At 37.1% G+C, this 15,265-nt stretch overlaps 2 protein-coding genes across 3 annotated transcripts in view; both read right to left on the reverse strand.

Annotated features, from left to right (window-relative positions):
- Window positions 1-4,624: 4,624 nt before the first annotated feature.
- Window positions 4,625-10,413, reverse strand: LOC114276969 (reactive oxygen species modulator-like protein). Its single transcript, XM_028218799.2, has 3 exons — window positions 10,194-10,413; window positions 7,152-7,189; window positions 4,625-5,024 (listed from the first exon to the last, which is right to left on the reverse strand). Exons 1-3 carry the CDS (start codon window positions 10,264-10,266, stop codon window positions 4,911-4,913), a joined length of 225 nt encoding a protein of 74 aa, XP_028074600.1. The 5' UTR covers window positions 10,267-10,413; the 3' UTR covers window positions 4,625-4,910.
- Window positions 10,414-11,949: 1,536 nt separating this feature from the next.
- Window positions 11,950-15,265, reverse strand: part of LOC114276970 (PH, RCC1 and FYVE domains-containing protein 1-like) — a 12,437-nt gene continuing 9,121 nt past the window's right edge. For both annotated transcript variants that reach the window (XM_028218800.2, XM_082899855.1), the window contains exons 7-9: window positions 15,024-15,161; window positions 12,917-13,302; window positions 11,950-12,458 (exon numbers count right to left, since the gene is read on the reverse strand). In XM_028218800.2, the coding sequence (XP_028074601.2) occupies window positions 12,326-12,458; window positions 12,917-13,302; window positions 15,024-15,161 (657 nt within the window). In that variant the 3' untranslated portion in view covers window positions 11,950-12,325. The remainder of the gene's footprint in view (window positions 12,459-12,916; window positions 13,303-15,023; window positions 15,162-15,265) is intronic.

Raw genomic sequence — 15,265 nt, forward strand, 5'->3', positions numbered from 1 at the left:
CAAATTTCTCTAGACTTCAGAATTTCTCTAGAGTTTGCTCGGGTGGGACGACTCTGTTTGTGTTTTAACCATGTTCGGACTCACTTGACCATTGAAACTGTTGAATGAGAGATTCAAGAATTTGAGGCCAAACAGAAGAGGAAAATCAGAGGGAAAAAAACCAATCATTTTGTTGTTTGACAAATCCAAGTGATTCAATGAGTGAAGAACCAAAAATGGGTTTTGAATTTCCTTCGATTTGGCAGCTTGAGAGGTCAAGATATTGAAAATTGGTTAGATTACTGAACCCAAAAGGCAAGACTTTAAGATCATTGTGAGAGAGGTCAAGAACAGAGAGGTTAGGGAAAGCAAAGAGGTTAGCCAAGTTGGTGAACCTATTGGATGACAAATTGAGCACCTAGGTTGACCAAGATGGGACCACATCCGAAGTGGGTTCGAACTTAATCGACCCTCCAAACCTGTTCTTAGCCAGATTGACGTGAGTAAGAGTCTTGATGAACCAGAACTAGCCTGGAACAGAGCCTTGGAGAGAGTTGTTGGAGAGGTCAATTGAATTCAACTGGGAGAGGCTTCTGAGGAAGTTCCATGAGAGAGTGCCAGAGAGATCTCTCTACACATCTCTCTCTCTTGCTCTGTGCAAACGTCCATGGCTTGTTTCTCTGCAAATCAGCTCCGTGATCGACGCAGCAACGGCTGGAGGAAACCCGAGGCAGAGCTGCTTGAGGAAGAAGAAGCTAGGTCTCTTGATATGGAGAGAAATAGTAGGCTTAGATTTTCTTCAACGAGAAATCATTCGGTGGATTGACTTGAGAGAGTTCATTTTCTCTGTGATATATTGGTGTGGAAGTTGAGGGACCTTAGACATCATAATATAATATTGTAGATCTCTTCCATTACTAAAATTGGGAGAGGAACCTTAGACCAATTTCCCCTTTTTTTAAAGTACGTGTCTTATTAAAATGTAAGTTTTAAAATTGGAAAAATTATATTAAAAAAAAAAGCTGATACCAAACCAAACTTCAAAATTTTTAAAATGTACTTATTATTATTATTTTTTTGGATTAAAGTGCTGTCAATTTTAATCTTTCATTAGTTAAAACTAAGGGAACAATGATAATTTTGACAATTTAACCCATTTTTGTTGATTGTGCTGAATGGATGGCGACAGTATCTATAGACTGGGAAAAGAATGAGATGGGTGACAGTGAGCTGGGGAATGAGAGAAGGGAAAATTATTGATAAATCTCATTTAGAAGTGTTTTAACCCAAGAAGTCCATGAAGGAATTTTTTAACCCATTTAGTCCCATGCATATATAGTTTTATTCCATGAAATCCTTTTTCTTGATTTACACTATTTTCTTGGACACTTATGCCCTTATATTTAATTTTGATACCCTTATAAATATTTTTTGAACGGTTAGCAATTTTATGATGTGAACATTCATATTTTAAAATTCACATTAGTAGGAATGTAAAATTAACCCGTGGGCCGCCTGAAACCCGTCTGAGAGCCGGGGCGGGCCCGGCCCGTTGACAACGCGAATATTTACATTGACATTTTAACATTCACATTAATAGGAGTGTAAAATTGGGCCGCGTCCCGTGGCGGCGCGAAACCCGCTCGCGGCCCATGGGCGGCTCGGGGCGGGCCCGGTCCGGGCCGTTGACAATGTGAATATTCATGTTGACATGTTAACATTCACATTGATAAGAGTATAAAATTAGTCCGCGGCCCATGGGCGGCCAAAAGCCCGCCCACGGCCCCGGGCGGGCCCGGCCTGGCCCGTTGACAATGTGAATATTCACATTGACATGTTAACATTCACATTGATAAGAGTATAAAATTGGCCAGCGTCTTGTGGGCGGCCAAAAGCCTGCCCGCGGCCCGGGGCGGGTTCGGCCCGGCCCGTTGACAATGTGAATATTCACATTAACATGTTAACATTCACATTGATAGGAGTGTAAAATTAGCCCGCGCCCCGTGGTTGCTCGAAACCTGCCCACGGCCCGTGGGCCGCCCGGGACGGGACCGGCCTGTTGACAATGTGAATATTCACATTGACATGTTAATATTCACATTGATAAGAGTATTAAATTGGCCCGCGCCCCGTGGCTGCCTAAAACCCGCCCATAGCCTGTAGGCAGCCCGGGGCGGGCCTGGCCCGACCTGTTGACAATGTGAATATTCACATTGACATGTTAACATTCACATTGATAAGGGTATAAAATTGGCCCGTGCCCCGTGGCTGCCCGAAACCCGCCTACAACCTGTGGGCGGCCCGGGGCGGGCCCGGCCCAGCCTGTTGACAATGTGAATATTCACATTGATAAGAGTGTAAAATTGGCCCGCAGCCCGTAGGCGGCCCGAAGTCTGACCGCAGCCCGAGGCGAGCTTGGCCCGACCCGTGACAATGTGAATATTCACATTGGCGTGTTAACATTAACATTGATAGGAGTGTAAAATTTGCCTGTTGCCCGAAACTCGCTCGCGGCCTGGGCTAAGCCCGGTCCGTTGACAATGTGAATATTCACATTGACATGTTAACATGCACATTGATAGGAATGTAGAATTGGCCCGCCGCCCGTGGGCTGCTCGAAGCCCACCCACGGCCCGGGGCAGGCTCGTTTGTGTCCGGACCCGAGCATGTTCGAAACCCTAGGCTAAGGCCTAGGCCATCACTTTGAAGCCCGGCCCAGCCCATCGGGCCGCTTAAGGCCCATTCAAGACTCGGTCCGAGGCCTAGCCCGCCTGAGACACAATGTCTTTTTTTGTGAAAAATAATAAAATTTTAGTAGAAAAAATTAAAAAGAATTAAAAAAAATGGCCAGGCCCGCCCAAGCCCAGCCTAAGCTCGAGCCTAGGCCTAGGCCCACCGGCCCGACCCGAGGCTGTCGTCTTCGGGCCGCGGGCTAATGTTACACTTCTATCAATGTGAATGTTAATATGTCAATGTGAATATTCACATTGTCACGGGCCTGCCCCGGGCAGCGGACGGGCTTCGGGCCGCCTACGGGCCGCAGGCCAATTTTACACTCCTATCAATGTGAATGTTAATATGTCAATGTGAATGTTCACATTGTCACAGGCCAGGCCGGGCTCGCCGCGGGCCGCCCATGGGACGCGAGTTAATTTTACACTCTTATCAATGTGAATGTTAACATGTCAATGTAAATATTCACATTATCAACGAGTGAGCTTCGGACCGCCCACAGGCCGCGGGCCAATTTTACAGTCCTATCAATGTGAATGTTAATATGTCAATGTGAATATTCACATTGTCACGGGCCGGACCGGGCTCGCCCCGGGCCGCCCACAGGCCGCGGGCTAATTTTACACTCCTATCAATGTGAATGTTAACATGTTAATGTGAATATTCACATTGTACATGGGCCGGACCCCTACACATTGACGATATGAACATTCACATTGACGGTGTGAACATTCACATTAGGGGTATTTTGGTAATTATGTCACCCATAGGACTTATTGAAACATAAGAAAATAATATGAACTAAATAGAACATAAGTAGATGAAAATGGTATTTTGATCTTCTTATTTTAAATAGGACCTAATGAAATAGTTAAAAAAAATATGGATTGGATGGAACATAAGTAATTAAAGATGGATTTATGAAAAAAGCCCCCATGAGAGAAGTAGCGGTGGACAAAGAAAATAAATGGAGGGATGACCATGGATAGAAGGAAGATGTGGTGATAGATAAGAGTAGAAGGTCGCCATCAATAATAATAAATGTAAAAAAAAAAATTGTTTAAATTACTCATGTTCTAGAATTGATATCATTTTAAAATTAAATGTTTAATTTAAAACAATTAAAAAGTTATAATTTAATTTGTTATCAAGATCATATTTAATTTTTTTATCACCTTTAATTTTGGTAACTTGATTTTCAAATTAAAAAATATGAATTTAAATTATTCTAAAGTGCTCATATTGTCAAAATTAATTGACAAGGATTGGAGTCTTTTTTTTAATTTTTTTACTAGACAAACAAATTCCATCTAAGAAGGTGAGGCAAGTATAGGTGTGTGCCTAAAGTCGCACGAGATGTTGTTATTGAAAAGATCACTATACCTTTGATCGTAAGATCTCCTTGATTATTATTTGTATTCTCAATATTTATGTCCTTTGTGAACCATTTAAGTTTTAAAAAAGTTTAATAAAAAGAAGGAAGGAGAAGAAATAGACTCCCAATATTTAAAATTTTATCATTTTTTCACTTTTTGTTTTTGGTTTTTGTTTTTTTGTTTTTTAAAAAAAGAGGCCAGAATCTTGAATAACATTGCCACATTATTAATAATGATATTCTCATTCTTTCTCTATGATTCCTATCATCCAAAAATAGACTTGAAAGATAAAGAATGTGTTTTTACTCCATAATACTAAAGAAGAATAAACTAAATATGATTTTATTTAGGCTCATTGTATTGTGGTCAAATTTGGAAAAATAAAAGCATTACAAAAATAAATAAATAATGCTTTAATTTGTTTTCCAAGAAAACGTAGTTAACCTATTTTAAAGGTCCAAATTTAACGATAAATACGAGCATGACAAACTTGAAAACTCTGCTTAGAAAGTCAATTACTCGAAAAGGCAAGCTTATAATGTGAAAGGCATGGCTCAACCAGGATTGTATCATTCACTAATCAAAGATTGGAGAAGATAGTTTGAACCTCTGCCAGTAATTACACAGCTAAAACCAACTAAGAAAACACAACACAAAATGATACCTCACAAAAATATTGTAAACAAAACAGAAGCACATGGCAAGTTGTGAAAATGAAGAAAAAGGGTGGTCGCAATAATACGATTTCAATGCAAATTGTCTACAGGCATGTAATAAGACAACCAATTCTCATAAACAAAAGAGAACCAATCAAAGCAGAGCTTAATAAGACTTCCCACAGTGTATCAAGCTGCCAGCACCCAAGAAAAGACCAAAAATAGCGGCACTCCCAAGCGTGGTTTGTCCAATGTACCTAATTTTCAGGAGTCCAGGAACCTGCATTTTCCCAAATAGAAACATGATATATAGACATGAAAGTGAGAATAAAATCGAAGCAAAAATATTTCAATGCTGCATTTTTGTAAAATAAACCTTTAGATGAAGGCACAGGAAGGCCAATGGCAGATACCTCAGAGACTGCTGATAATATAAATATTTATGCATGCCCCAGTCAGCCTAAGCTTTAAGTGTAACTGGTTGTTAACACGATAGCTGAAACCAAAGTAGGCAGGTCCTACTTTTAAAACCCATCATGTCCTTAATTGCTACAATACAAGTGCTTACTTAACCCACTACAAAGGGACAACAAACTACATGTGTCGGGTTAGTTTGGTTTTTGTCAATATATATTGAGGTGCCTTCCTATAATTGGTGGAAAACAAACATTAAAGTTCGGTTTCATGCCATGTAGTAGCAGAAAGTTGGATCATTTGGTCGAAAAAAATAACTCCTGGAGAAAACAAAAGCGCATGAGTTTATCATGTCCAAATTCCAGAATGAACTGGAAGTCCGAAGGCAAGACCTAGTAATTGTTGGCATTCTTATTTTTTCAGGTGGAGGCAATTCTCCTTGGGGGAATTAATTAGGCAGTTCCAAAAGTATATCTAATAGCATTGGAGGAAATTTGCAAAATTATGAACCTATGCATGTAATTAATATATATATATACACATTCAAATATGAAGTAGGCTTTCAAATTGGTTCAACATGATTCATTAACCTTGAACCACACCAAAATTATATTTCTGAAACAATAATTGAATCAGAAAGGCCTCAGAACCAAACCAAGAATGGTTGCTTTGTTTCAGTTTTGAGTTGTATTGAAACAACTTGTATCCTTACCTTGGCACTTATTAATTGCAATATGGTTGGTTGCTTTTTAGATTGTTTTTTTCCTGAAGCACGTTTATTGGTAGCTGGTTATTAGAAGAGCTCCTCTAAAAGACACGTTTAATTTAATTTAATGATTGTTTACTAGGTAATCCAGGCGGACAAGGCCATTTCATCAATTGAAGCATTATATAGTGTTAGGGTACAACCATCCGTTCTAATCATATGTTGGCTGTTGTAGCTTATACTACAAAAGCATAGAGCTCTTTTAAGACTTAGAGAACTTCAAACAAATTTTGCCTAAGAGTAATCCCTAAGACTCCTGTGTTAACAGAATTGGCATACGAGCCCGGGTGTCCAATTATTTATATCAATACGACCTGATTTTTTTTTTTTTTTGTTGACAAATATCAATACGACCTGAATTCTAAATGCAAAACCTTTATATCTAGCTAGTTACAGAATTGCACATATGCACATGCACAACACACACACATGCGCACAAAAAGATGCATGTCTATTTCGTCTAATATGATAAGATGTCAAAAACTTGTACATGTTAAATCGCCATTATGCACTAAAAAGCTTCCACTTTGGGGTCACTCACAAATTCTACCGTTTGCTTAGAACTCCCAGAATAGCAAATTTATAGGTCAGAAGAATTTTATATGACCTCAAATCTGTATATCAACTTATGAGATCATAGGAGGACTAGAAAAACAGACAGGTACATGTATATGGATTTACACGTGTGTGAGCTTAAAGCTTAAATTATGTGGGCTTGGCCTTGAAGTTACAAAAATGGCCAAAACCAATAATGAACTAAGACAAGCAAGAAGGGAGCAAAATTATACGGACGCCCATTAAAATTTTCAAGCATAAGTTGAACCAATTTCCATTCAGACATGTATTACCTTGAGCCAACTGTCACAAATATTAGCTCCACTTGTTATCTGCTGAAGTATTTTTGTATTCCATAGTTATCTTCTAACATGGCAATGAGAAACAAGCTTATTTTAGGATTTCAGCTAATCACAAATTACATCACGTCTCACATTAATTTTTATTTTTGCCATATTACACAATTCCATGTGACCCTACCATGTTAAATTCAATGTCTAAATCCAAGTAGTGCAGTAGGATATAAATGAAATCAAGCAAACAGATGGAAGTCTTTTCCTCTTAAACAATAACAACAACAACAACCAACACTGAAATGGAGAACAGAAGAAGTACTAGAAACCTACACAGCCTCTTGAAACATGAAGGTCAAGAATGGTTCAGAGACAATACCTTGTACCTAATAGCCTCATAGGTCCCATATACAGCACCTGCACAAGAGCACATGTATCATATAACTGAGTTTGACATAGGAATAGTAAAATGTAAACCAACTACAGACATACAAAGCAGAATGCAAACGAGTTGAAGCTATACAAGGTTTTAAAAAGCAGTAGCAATTGTGGTGGTTACCTACTTGTTACGGCCGCTATAGCAGTGTGATGAAAATTCACATGTGTAATGATTGTTTCGGTGTTACGTAACGGCCATAGTGGTACCGTAACGATCCGTTAGACACCGTTACACCCTTTTACAATATTCTGAATAGCTTCCTTTTTCCAAAAAATAAAAAACAAAAGCTTACAAAAAAAAAAAAATACTCAAGTGATCCAAACCCAAAGAAAAAATCTTATATGAATTTTTTTTCTTTATAATTTTTTTTAAAAAAATTTATGGCACAATTTTTATTTCATAATCCTTTCATTTAATAATTGTGAATATTTTTTATTCAGTTAGTTCAGATATTGGTAAAAAATAATTTGTAAACATTTAAAATCAATTATTCTTAAAATCATTAACTATTAAAATAAAATGTAAAAAACTCATTTTATAGTGATTTGAAAATATGAAATATATTGGATCATACTTAAAAATTAACAAAAATTGATCCAAATTTATTTTAAACCCAATAAATGTGATTCTGAAATATATATATATATATATATATGCATATTGGCTCAAATTGTGCGAAAAATAAAAAAAATCACAGTTTCGGTTACCGCAACCGTTACGCTATGGCCTTTACACCCTGTAGCTGCTACCGCGTCACCGCTTTTCAAAACCTTGAAGCTATAGTTTCTTGCTCGCCAATTGATTTATATTTCATCTTTGGGTAAATTATACTAACAGTCCCTGTATTTTACCTCTTGTGTCATTGTAGTCCCTCTGTTTTCAATTTACTCGATTTTGACCCTTAATTTTTAATTTCGTTTCATTTTGGTCCAATCAATAACTTCTGTTAAAAACTTTAACAGAAAATAATCTTGTGCGCAACATGTGGTCAATTTTCAAGGGCAAAACAAACATTTCAATCCTAACCCTTCCCCATTCCATCTCTGCAACAATCACCACCTGTGCCACTCCTCTTCCACCGTCTATCGTCAATCCACCCCATCACTGCCACTGCTAAACATCACTACCACCATCAGCCACCAAACAACACCACCAATCACAAATCAAAATCGAAATCAAAATCAAAGTGAAAATCAAAATAAAAAGAATAAAGATACGCGTTTTGCAGTTCGACGTTGTTGATTTCGATGTTTTTTCGTTCGCCATCCTTGGACGATCACGATCGCAATCTAGAGAGCTCACATGGTGTGTGTTTTTCCGTTGCTAGATCTGTGCACCTTCTCCTTCCAATGGGGATAGCATCAATCCAATGCTTGGTTGGCCCACCAAACCTAACTTCCAGAAGCCTCAAAGCCTCCTCTTCAACCAAGCTCGGTTCCCACAAGTCCTTCATTCTAAGTCTCCCCACCATAACCCCATCACCATTTGCCATTACTGGACCCAAATCGAAAAAACCCAAAAACAGAATGGGATAAAGAGTGACACAAAGGAGGTAAAAGAATGGAGGAGGAAAAGAGTAGGGAATGTGGGTGGGAGATGAAGAGATGACATCGAAGAAGTGGCCACTGCCATCAATGGCTATAAATTCATGGAGAGGTGAGGAAGGCATAGGCATGACACAGCAGCAATCAGAAGAGGAGGACCCCACGTGTTCAATCTGATTCCATTGCTCACACGATGTGGGTTTCTTCGTTGCTAGATCTATACACCTTCCTCCACTACCAGCAAGCTCTCTACTTTCTTCCTCAACAGCAGCAGCAGCAGCGACAACAACCCTCATGTGCCTCTTCTTTCTCTCTCTTCCTCTGTTCAAACGGGTGGACTAAGGAGATGGAGAAAAAATCAGGAGCTGAACGAGGACGATCTATTCAACAAATTGGTAGTCTAGGTGGCAGACGATACTGGGTTTGGCGTGGTGAAAGTGGACAGTGCTGATGTTGGGATTGGCTATGGATGATTTTGGTGGTGGAGAAAAGCAACGGTGGCAGGTGATTGTGTTGCAGAGAGTCCAAGAGGAAAAAGATGGTGAAACAAGGAAAGGGTAGTGAAATGTCCATATTGGCCTTGAAAAAGAGTCATGTGCGTCTCACGTGTTTGCTTTCTGTTAACAATTTTAACCGGTGTTGACAATTGGACTAAAATGATATAAAATTAAAAATTGAGGATCAAAATCGAGCAAATTGAAAATATAAGGACCAAAATGACACAAGGGGTAAAATACAGAGACTATTAGTGTAATTTGCCCTTCATCTTTTTTATCATTCAATTCAAGGTTATGCAGCCCCATAAGATTTGAACTGGAGGAATGAAACATATCAAAATATCAATGCCATGCTGGTAAGGTGGAAACCCACTAGGCCAGTATAGTGGACATACACAATATGCCAATGCAGATTCACAGATTGAAATAATTGTTAGAATATTGCTTAAAGATTCTTTCTTTTCTCAGGTTTTGACGGACAACAAAAAAAAGAAGGTAAAGAGGTATTTGGAAGATGGTAACTATTATGCTGGTTTGTTTCACAAGAAATTCTGTTCAATTTGTTCCAAGACTAGTCAATTTCAGGTATAGGTGTCTTCTCGGGCACCACCACTGCTCAACTTGTATAATGAATTTTTATAAACTCAAAAAATATTAAAATCTATGGATTGTAGAACTCAAAAAATAAAACGAACAAAGCAATAAATAAAGTTAATTCGCAAAAGAGAACAGAATGAACACACAAAAAAAAAAAAACAAACTTTATTAGTTCGATTGATTATTTCCAATTTCTCTGCGGCTGGAAATTAAGTTTTTCATTCTTCGAATCGAAAAAAATATCAAAGCAACTAAATCAAAACAATTCAATTTTTTTCCCCTTCGTTTTCTCAGAAACCAAACGGAGGGTGGGCGTTAGGGTTTTAGAGAGAGAGTGAAATTACCGACAGCGCCTCCAACAGCACCGCCAACAGCTACGCCTGCGGTGACTCGAGCCAGACAGCTATCCCTCGCCATTGCCCCCTCTCTCTCTGTCTCTTCCTCTCTGTTTCTCTCTCTAAAATTGAGCTATGGAATTGGCTTGAGCAACAAGACCTCTGTTTATTTCGGTTTATCCATTTTCTTCGGTGCCCCTCAAAAAACAAAATCGAAAGGGTTTAACGATTATTCTTGAACCGGAAAACACTTTTTAAACCGGGTTAAACCGCTGCCATGGTAGGAGTGTTTGTGTTTGTCACTGACGAACCGGAATCTTTTGATCTTAAATGAACCGGACATTGACTGGATTAGTTAAACCTTTTTTTTCTTTTCTTTTCTTTTTGTTTTTTGGGGCCGGAAATCAAGATTGATTATTGAACAAGAAACTTTTTAATTAGTTGGATAAATTACAAATACAGTCTCTAAGGTTTGCTTAAATTACGAATTGTTCTTTGTGATTTGAAAAATTACAAATATCTCATTGTCAGAATTTTTTATTTAACAGAATTAATTAAAAAAATAAAATTTCTAATTGTTTACATATACAATAATAAAACTATCTTAATTATTAATTAAAATAAAATTTTAACATTATTAAAAATTGTTAATTAACTTAATAATTTATTAATAAAATAACCTATTTGTTATGAAATTAAAAATCTTAGGGGGCATAATGTAATTTTTAGAACTACATGAAATAATTTATAATTTAAGTAATTCTCAGAGGATGTGTTTGTAATTTATCCTAATTAGTTATATTCTTTTATTGTTACATTTTATATATAGGGTCTTTTTTTCAAGGTGAACTTACAATAAAACAGAGGGAAGTAATTAGAATTTGCAAATGAAACGAAATTTTGAAAATTAATTATAAAGATGTAAAAATAAAAAAAATTTAAGACAAAATTATCCGTCACCCCTCTCCGCTATTCTTTATCCATATTCTATCCTCCTCACCGTCGCTAAGTTATCTATCAACTCTCTTGCCATCTTTATTTTGATTTTTATTTTTTTAAATTTTTTTTCTTGCCATGATTACTACCACCACTATTCAATGGTCTACCTTGTCCACCAAATTGATAGCTCACCCACCACAAATCCCCGTTAGACTGTCACGAAACAAAGTTTTGGTGCAAGCAACAAGGAGTGATGGTGAGGATAGAGAGGAAGTAGTGGTAAAGGCAAAAATGGAAAGTGTACAAGGTGTTGGGGGGTGGCGAGTGAAGGATGATAGTGGTGGTTGGGATTCAAGTGGAGAGTGGTAGTAATAACGGAGAAAGAGGGTCAGAATAATAAATTTAGAAGGGAGAGAAAAGACCTAGTCTAATTTATTTTTTTTTATTTTTCATGCTGCTATAAATGTTTTTCAAGTTCTCATATTCTTTACAATTATTTTTAAGCTTTGAATACTCTCAAGTTAAAATCTAAAATTAAGCAAGCTTGACGGACCGGGACTTACCAGGGGTCTTGTTTGGCACTTAGTCACCAAACATGTCAAGGAAATGTAAAAACATCACCCTCATTGGAAGTGAAAAAATTATTATATATTCTTCGAATAATACGCCAAACTTACTTACAAACCATACATTTGTATAGATCCTGCCACTATCCATAGGCCACCCACACAAATATCTGATTCCCAGAGGTATTATTAGGGCATTGCCTTAAAAATACCTTATCAGTATATAGTAGAGAGCATAATGTATTGGTACAGCACCCAACTGAAAAAAACAAGGTGATTGAAGAAGATGCATTCTCTAGTGAAATTTACAGGGCAGCTGCTTTAAACAAGAGCCAGCAATCAACTAAGAATTTACATTTCTCACTCTCAAATCAATCCCTCACACAACAAGGCACATTTAGGGTCAAAAAATAAAATGAAAAATCGAATTTTAAAAATAAAAGGAACAAGAAAGAAACTACAACCAAACCTCTCTACCCCTCTCATTTTAAAAGAACCCTTGCTTTCATCAATCCTAATAAGATGAAAGCTAACCTAATTGATCAATAAACCTTCCCTCTAATGGAAGCAGGAAGAAGAAAAGAAAAAGGGGGGGAAAAAAAAAACAGTTCGTGTACGTATGAACATTTCCACGTGTCAATGTGCCAAGTCCTCACTGCCAACACCCACACTTGATTTGTCAACTGTGCGTACGTTGTACCGTTCATATACTCTTGCCCGGTTCTCTGCCCACCATTGTTCTGCTTCTTTCTCACTAAATCGCTTCCGACTGCATTCCAACATTAGTAGATGATGCTAAATGAGTATCATATCAAACTTCTTCAAACCCAAAATCTAAAAACTAGATAATTTTGTCTTTACAACCAAAATATCAAATTTCTTTAAACTAAAAACCTAAAACCTAGATAATCTTGTCCTTTACAACCAAAAACTACACGGCTTAGCTTCCATAGGCAAGGCAACAAAGAAAACAGCCCCAATGGCCAAGCTTATTTAAGCTATTTCTGCTCCATAAATTGTAAACAGAAGTTGCAACAAGCACTCTGGCACAAATTTTCAAAATATAAAGCTCTAAGTAGCTGCATAAGCTTGCACCAAACAGCCCCAATGGCCTGGCCATGATGCAAATCAGCTAAGAATTTCTAGCAAGAATTTCATGTTAAACAATCTAAATTAGCTGATATTACAAAAAAAGGAAAATTGGCAGAAAAATAGATGCAAGCATACCTGAAGCGAACTCGCTTAAGGTCTTTGACACCTCCAGGTAAGGACGTAAGTGTGATATAAACACCAGACTCGTCTTGCTCAACCCATTCATTGTCATTACGAGAATCACCTTCTTTTGTTCTGCTCCCATTTCTCATGGTTGTTTCTGACTGGGCTTGTCTGTTTTGCCCTGAACTGCGATTACTTGAAATGCTCGACCCATTGGAAAGCAATTGGCCATTTGATCCATTAGAGTCTGGTTCTTGGAATGTAATTTGACCATTCAATCGGTCAACAGAAGCATTTGAAACTTCATTGGAAACAATATTGGCGCTAAAGGCAGTAAAGCAAGGTAGATTAATGTTTCGGGCTGCTCCCACAGGAAGCCTTTCAGCCATCTCCTTCAGCTATTTTGCACATAAACAACAAATAAAACAAATGAGTTGTCTCACCAATTGGTTTTAGAAATCATTCTAAATACATAATAAATCGAGTTTAAAGCTAATTAGAATGGAAGACTATATAGCACATGACTAATAATGTCTGAAATTTAATACATTCAGATAAGAATATTTTATATTACCCATAATGATATTAAGAACCAAATCAAAAGAAAACTGTGTTATGTGTGTGTCTAAGACTATGGAAGGCACATATTTTACATGCAGATCGCTGACCTTTGACTGAGGTCTTTAATGCCCTCCACATGCCACCAATCTAGTCATTCCCATTCAATAATACTTCAGAATGCTCAAACTAATAAACATTTTTTGGCTCAACAAGATATACAATTTATAGAATAAATAACCTTGGCAATTTCTATTTTGTTCAAAGAAGAGTGGGAAATTCATATAAAGGGACATGTGAATAGATTAAAAAAAAATACCCAAGTAACTACTACTGACTAAATAATTACCAAACCAAACCAAGCCAAGCCTTAAGTCCCATCAAATGGGATCGGCTACATGAATCCTTCTTCCCCACTCGACCCTAAATAATTATAATCAAAATTTATAATTTTCTAACAATACACAAAAAAGTGAATTTGAATACTCATGTTCAGATATTTTTATATAGCCTTGGAACACTGGATCATAATGCCTTGAAAGGAACCTTTCACCCATGTTTGGGGTTAAAATTTAAAGGGCATAAAACCTCATCTCGAGCCCTTCTAAATTCTTATTAACAATGGTGGCCATGATTGAAGATATGCAGAGTGGCATCAGAGGCCAATTCAAAAAATAAATAAATAAAAGCATCATCTGCATGTTAAATAACGCTGCAAGCATAAGAGGAATTTTGATGTCTTACAAACCGTAGGGAGACAAGACTTAACACACACAAAATAAAATTAAAAAACTAGAACATAACCACAAACAATGAAACAACTTCACATGACCATCTAGCAGTATTATTACCACCAAATCCTTTCATTCTAAAGAGAATGTTGCTTCATGATTTTTTTTAAAGATTAAGCTGTACTTTGAGGAAGCAATCAAATGAAGTTTATTCAGAGTTAAGATGCAAAATATCATAGTTAGCCACAATATAAAACAAACAAGTAGCTAAATTTGGCAGTGCAAGAACATAGCATCTCACACCAGTCAAATTTAATGATGAGTAAAAACATGACGTCCTGCATTTCAATTAGGATCATTAATACTCAAGAAACAACAAGAATTTAGATCCCCCATAGGAACAACATGGAAAAACATTTTTGTTTCCAGAACCACAAATGCATCATTTAAATTAAAAACTAAACAACAACAGCAGATGTAAGCGGCTCGTCTATTGGAGTTTCACAACAATCTGGTATGTTAAGAACAGAATCATCACAAACACAGGAGAAACAAATTGTAATTTTCTCCAATATTCTTTGGAAAATAATAAAGCTGCTTTTATTTTCATGAGACAAGCAAGCAACCCCCTTAACTTATCAATACAATCAATGAACACAATAAACACTCCTCTTACTTGGGAAATAAGTGACTTGATCACTTCCTTTGGAAAATAATTTTCTCCAATATTCTTTGGAAAATAATAATGCTGCTTTTATTTCCATGAGACAAGCAAGCAACCCCTTAACTTATCATATACAATCAATGAACACAATAAACACTCCTCTTACTTGGGAAGTAAGTGACTTGATCACTTCCTTTGCTGCTTTGCATTTTGCTGTTTCTTCCCTTATTGCCTCCTTCAGCTGTTTACTAGTTCTTTCCAATTCCACTTCTTGATGTTGTGCTTTACGAGTAAGATTTTCCACCTGAAGTAAAGATTGATCAGACATAATGCACAAAAACAGAAGGCTCAACACCGGATCAAATGCTTGGTAGGTCATGGCAAGGAGACTTTTTTGTCAATAAATCA

This window comes from Camellia sinensis, chromosome 12, assembly GCF_055761805.1.
Source record: "Camellia sinensis isolate YWXY chromosome 12, ASM5576180v1, whole genome shotgun sequence".
Taxonomy (NCBI): Eukaryota; Viridiplantae; Streptophyta; class Magnoliopsida; order Ericales; family Theaceae; genus Camellia; species Camellia sinensis.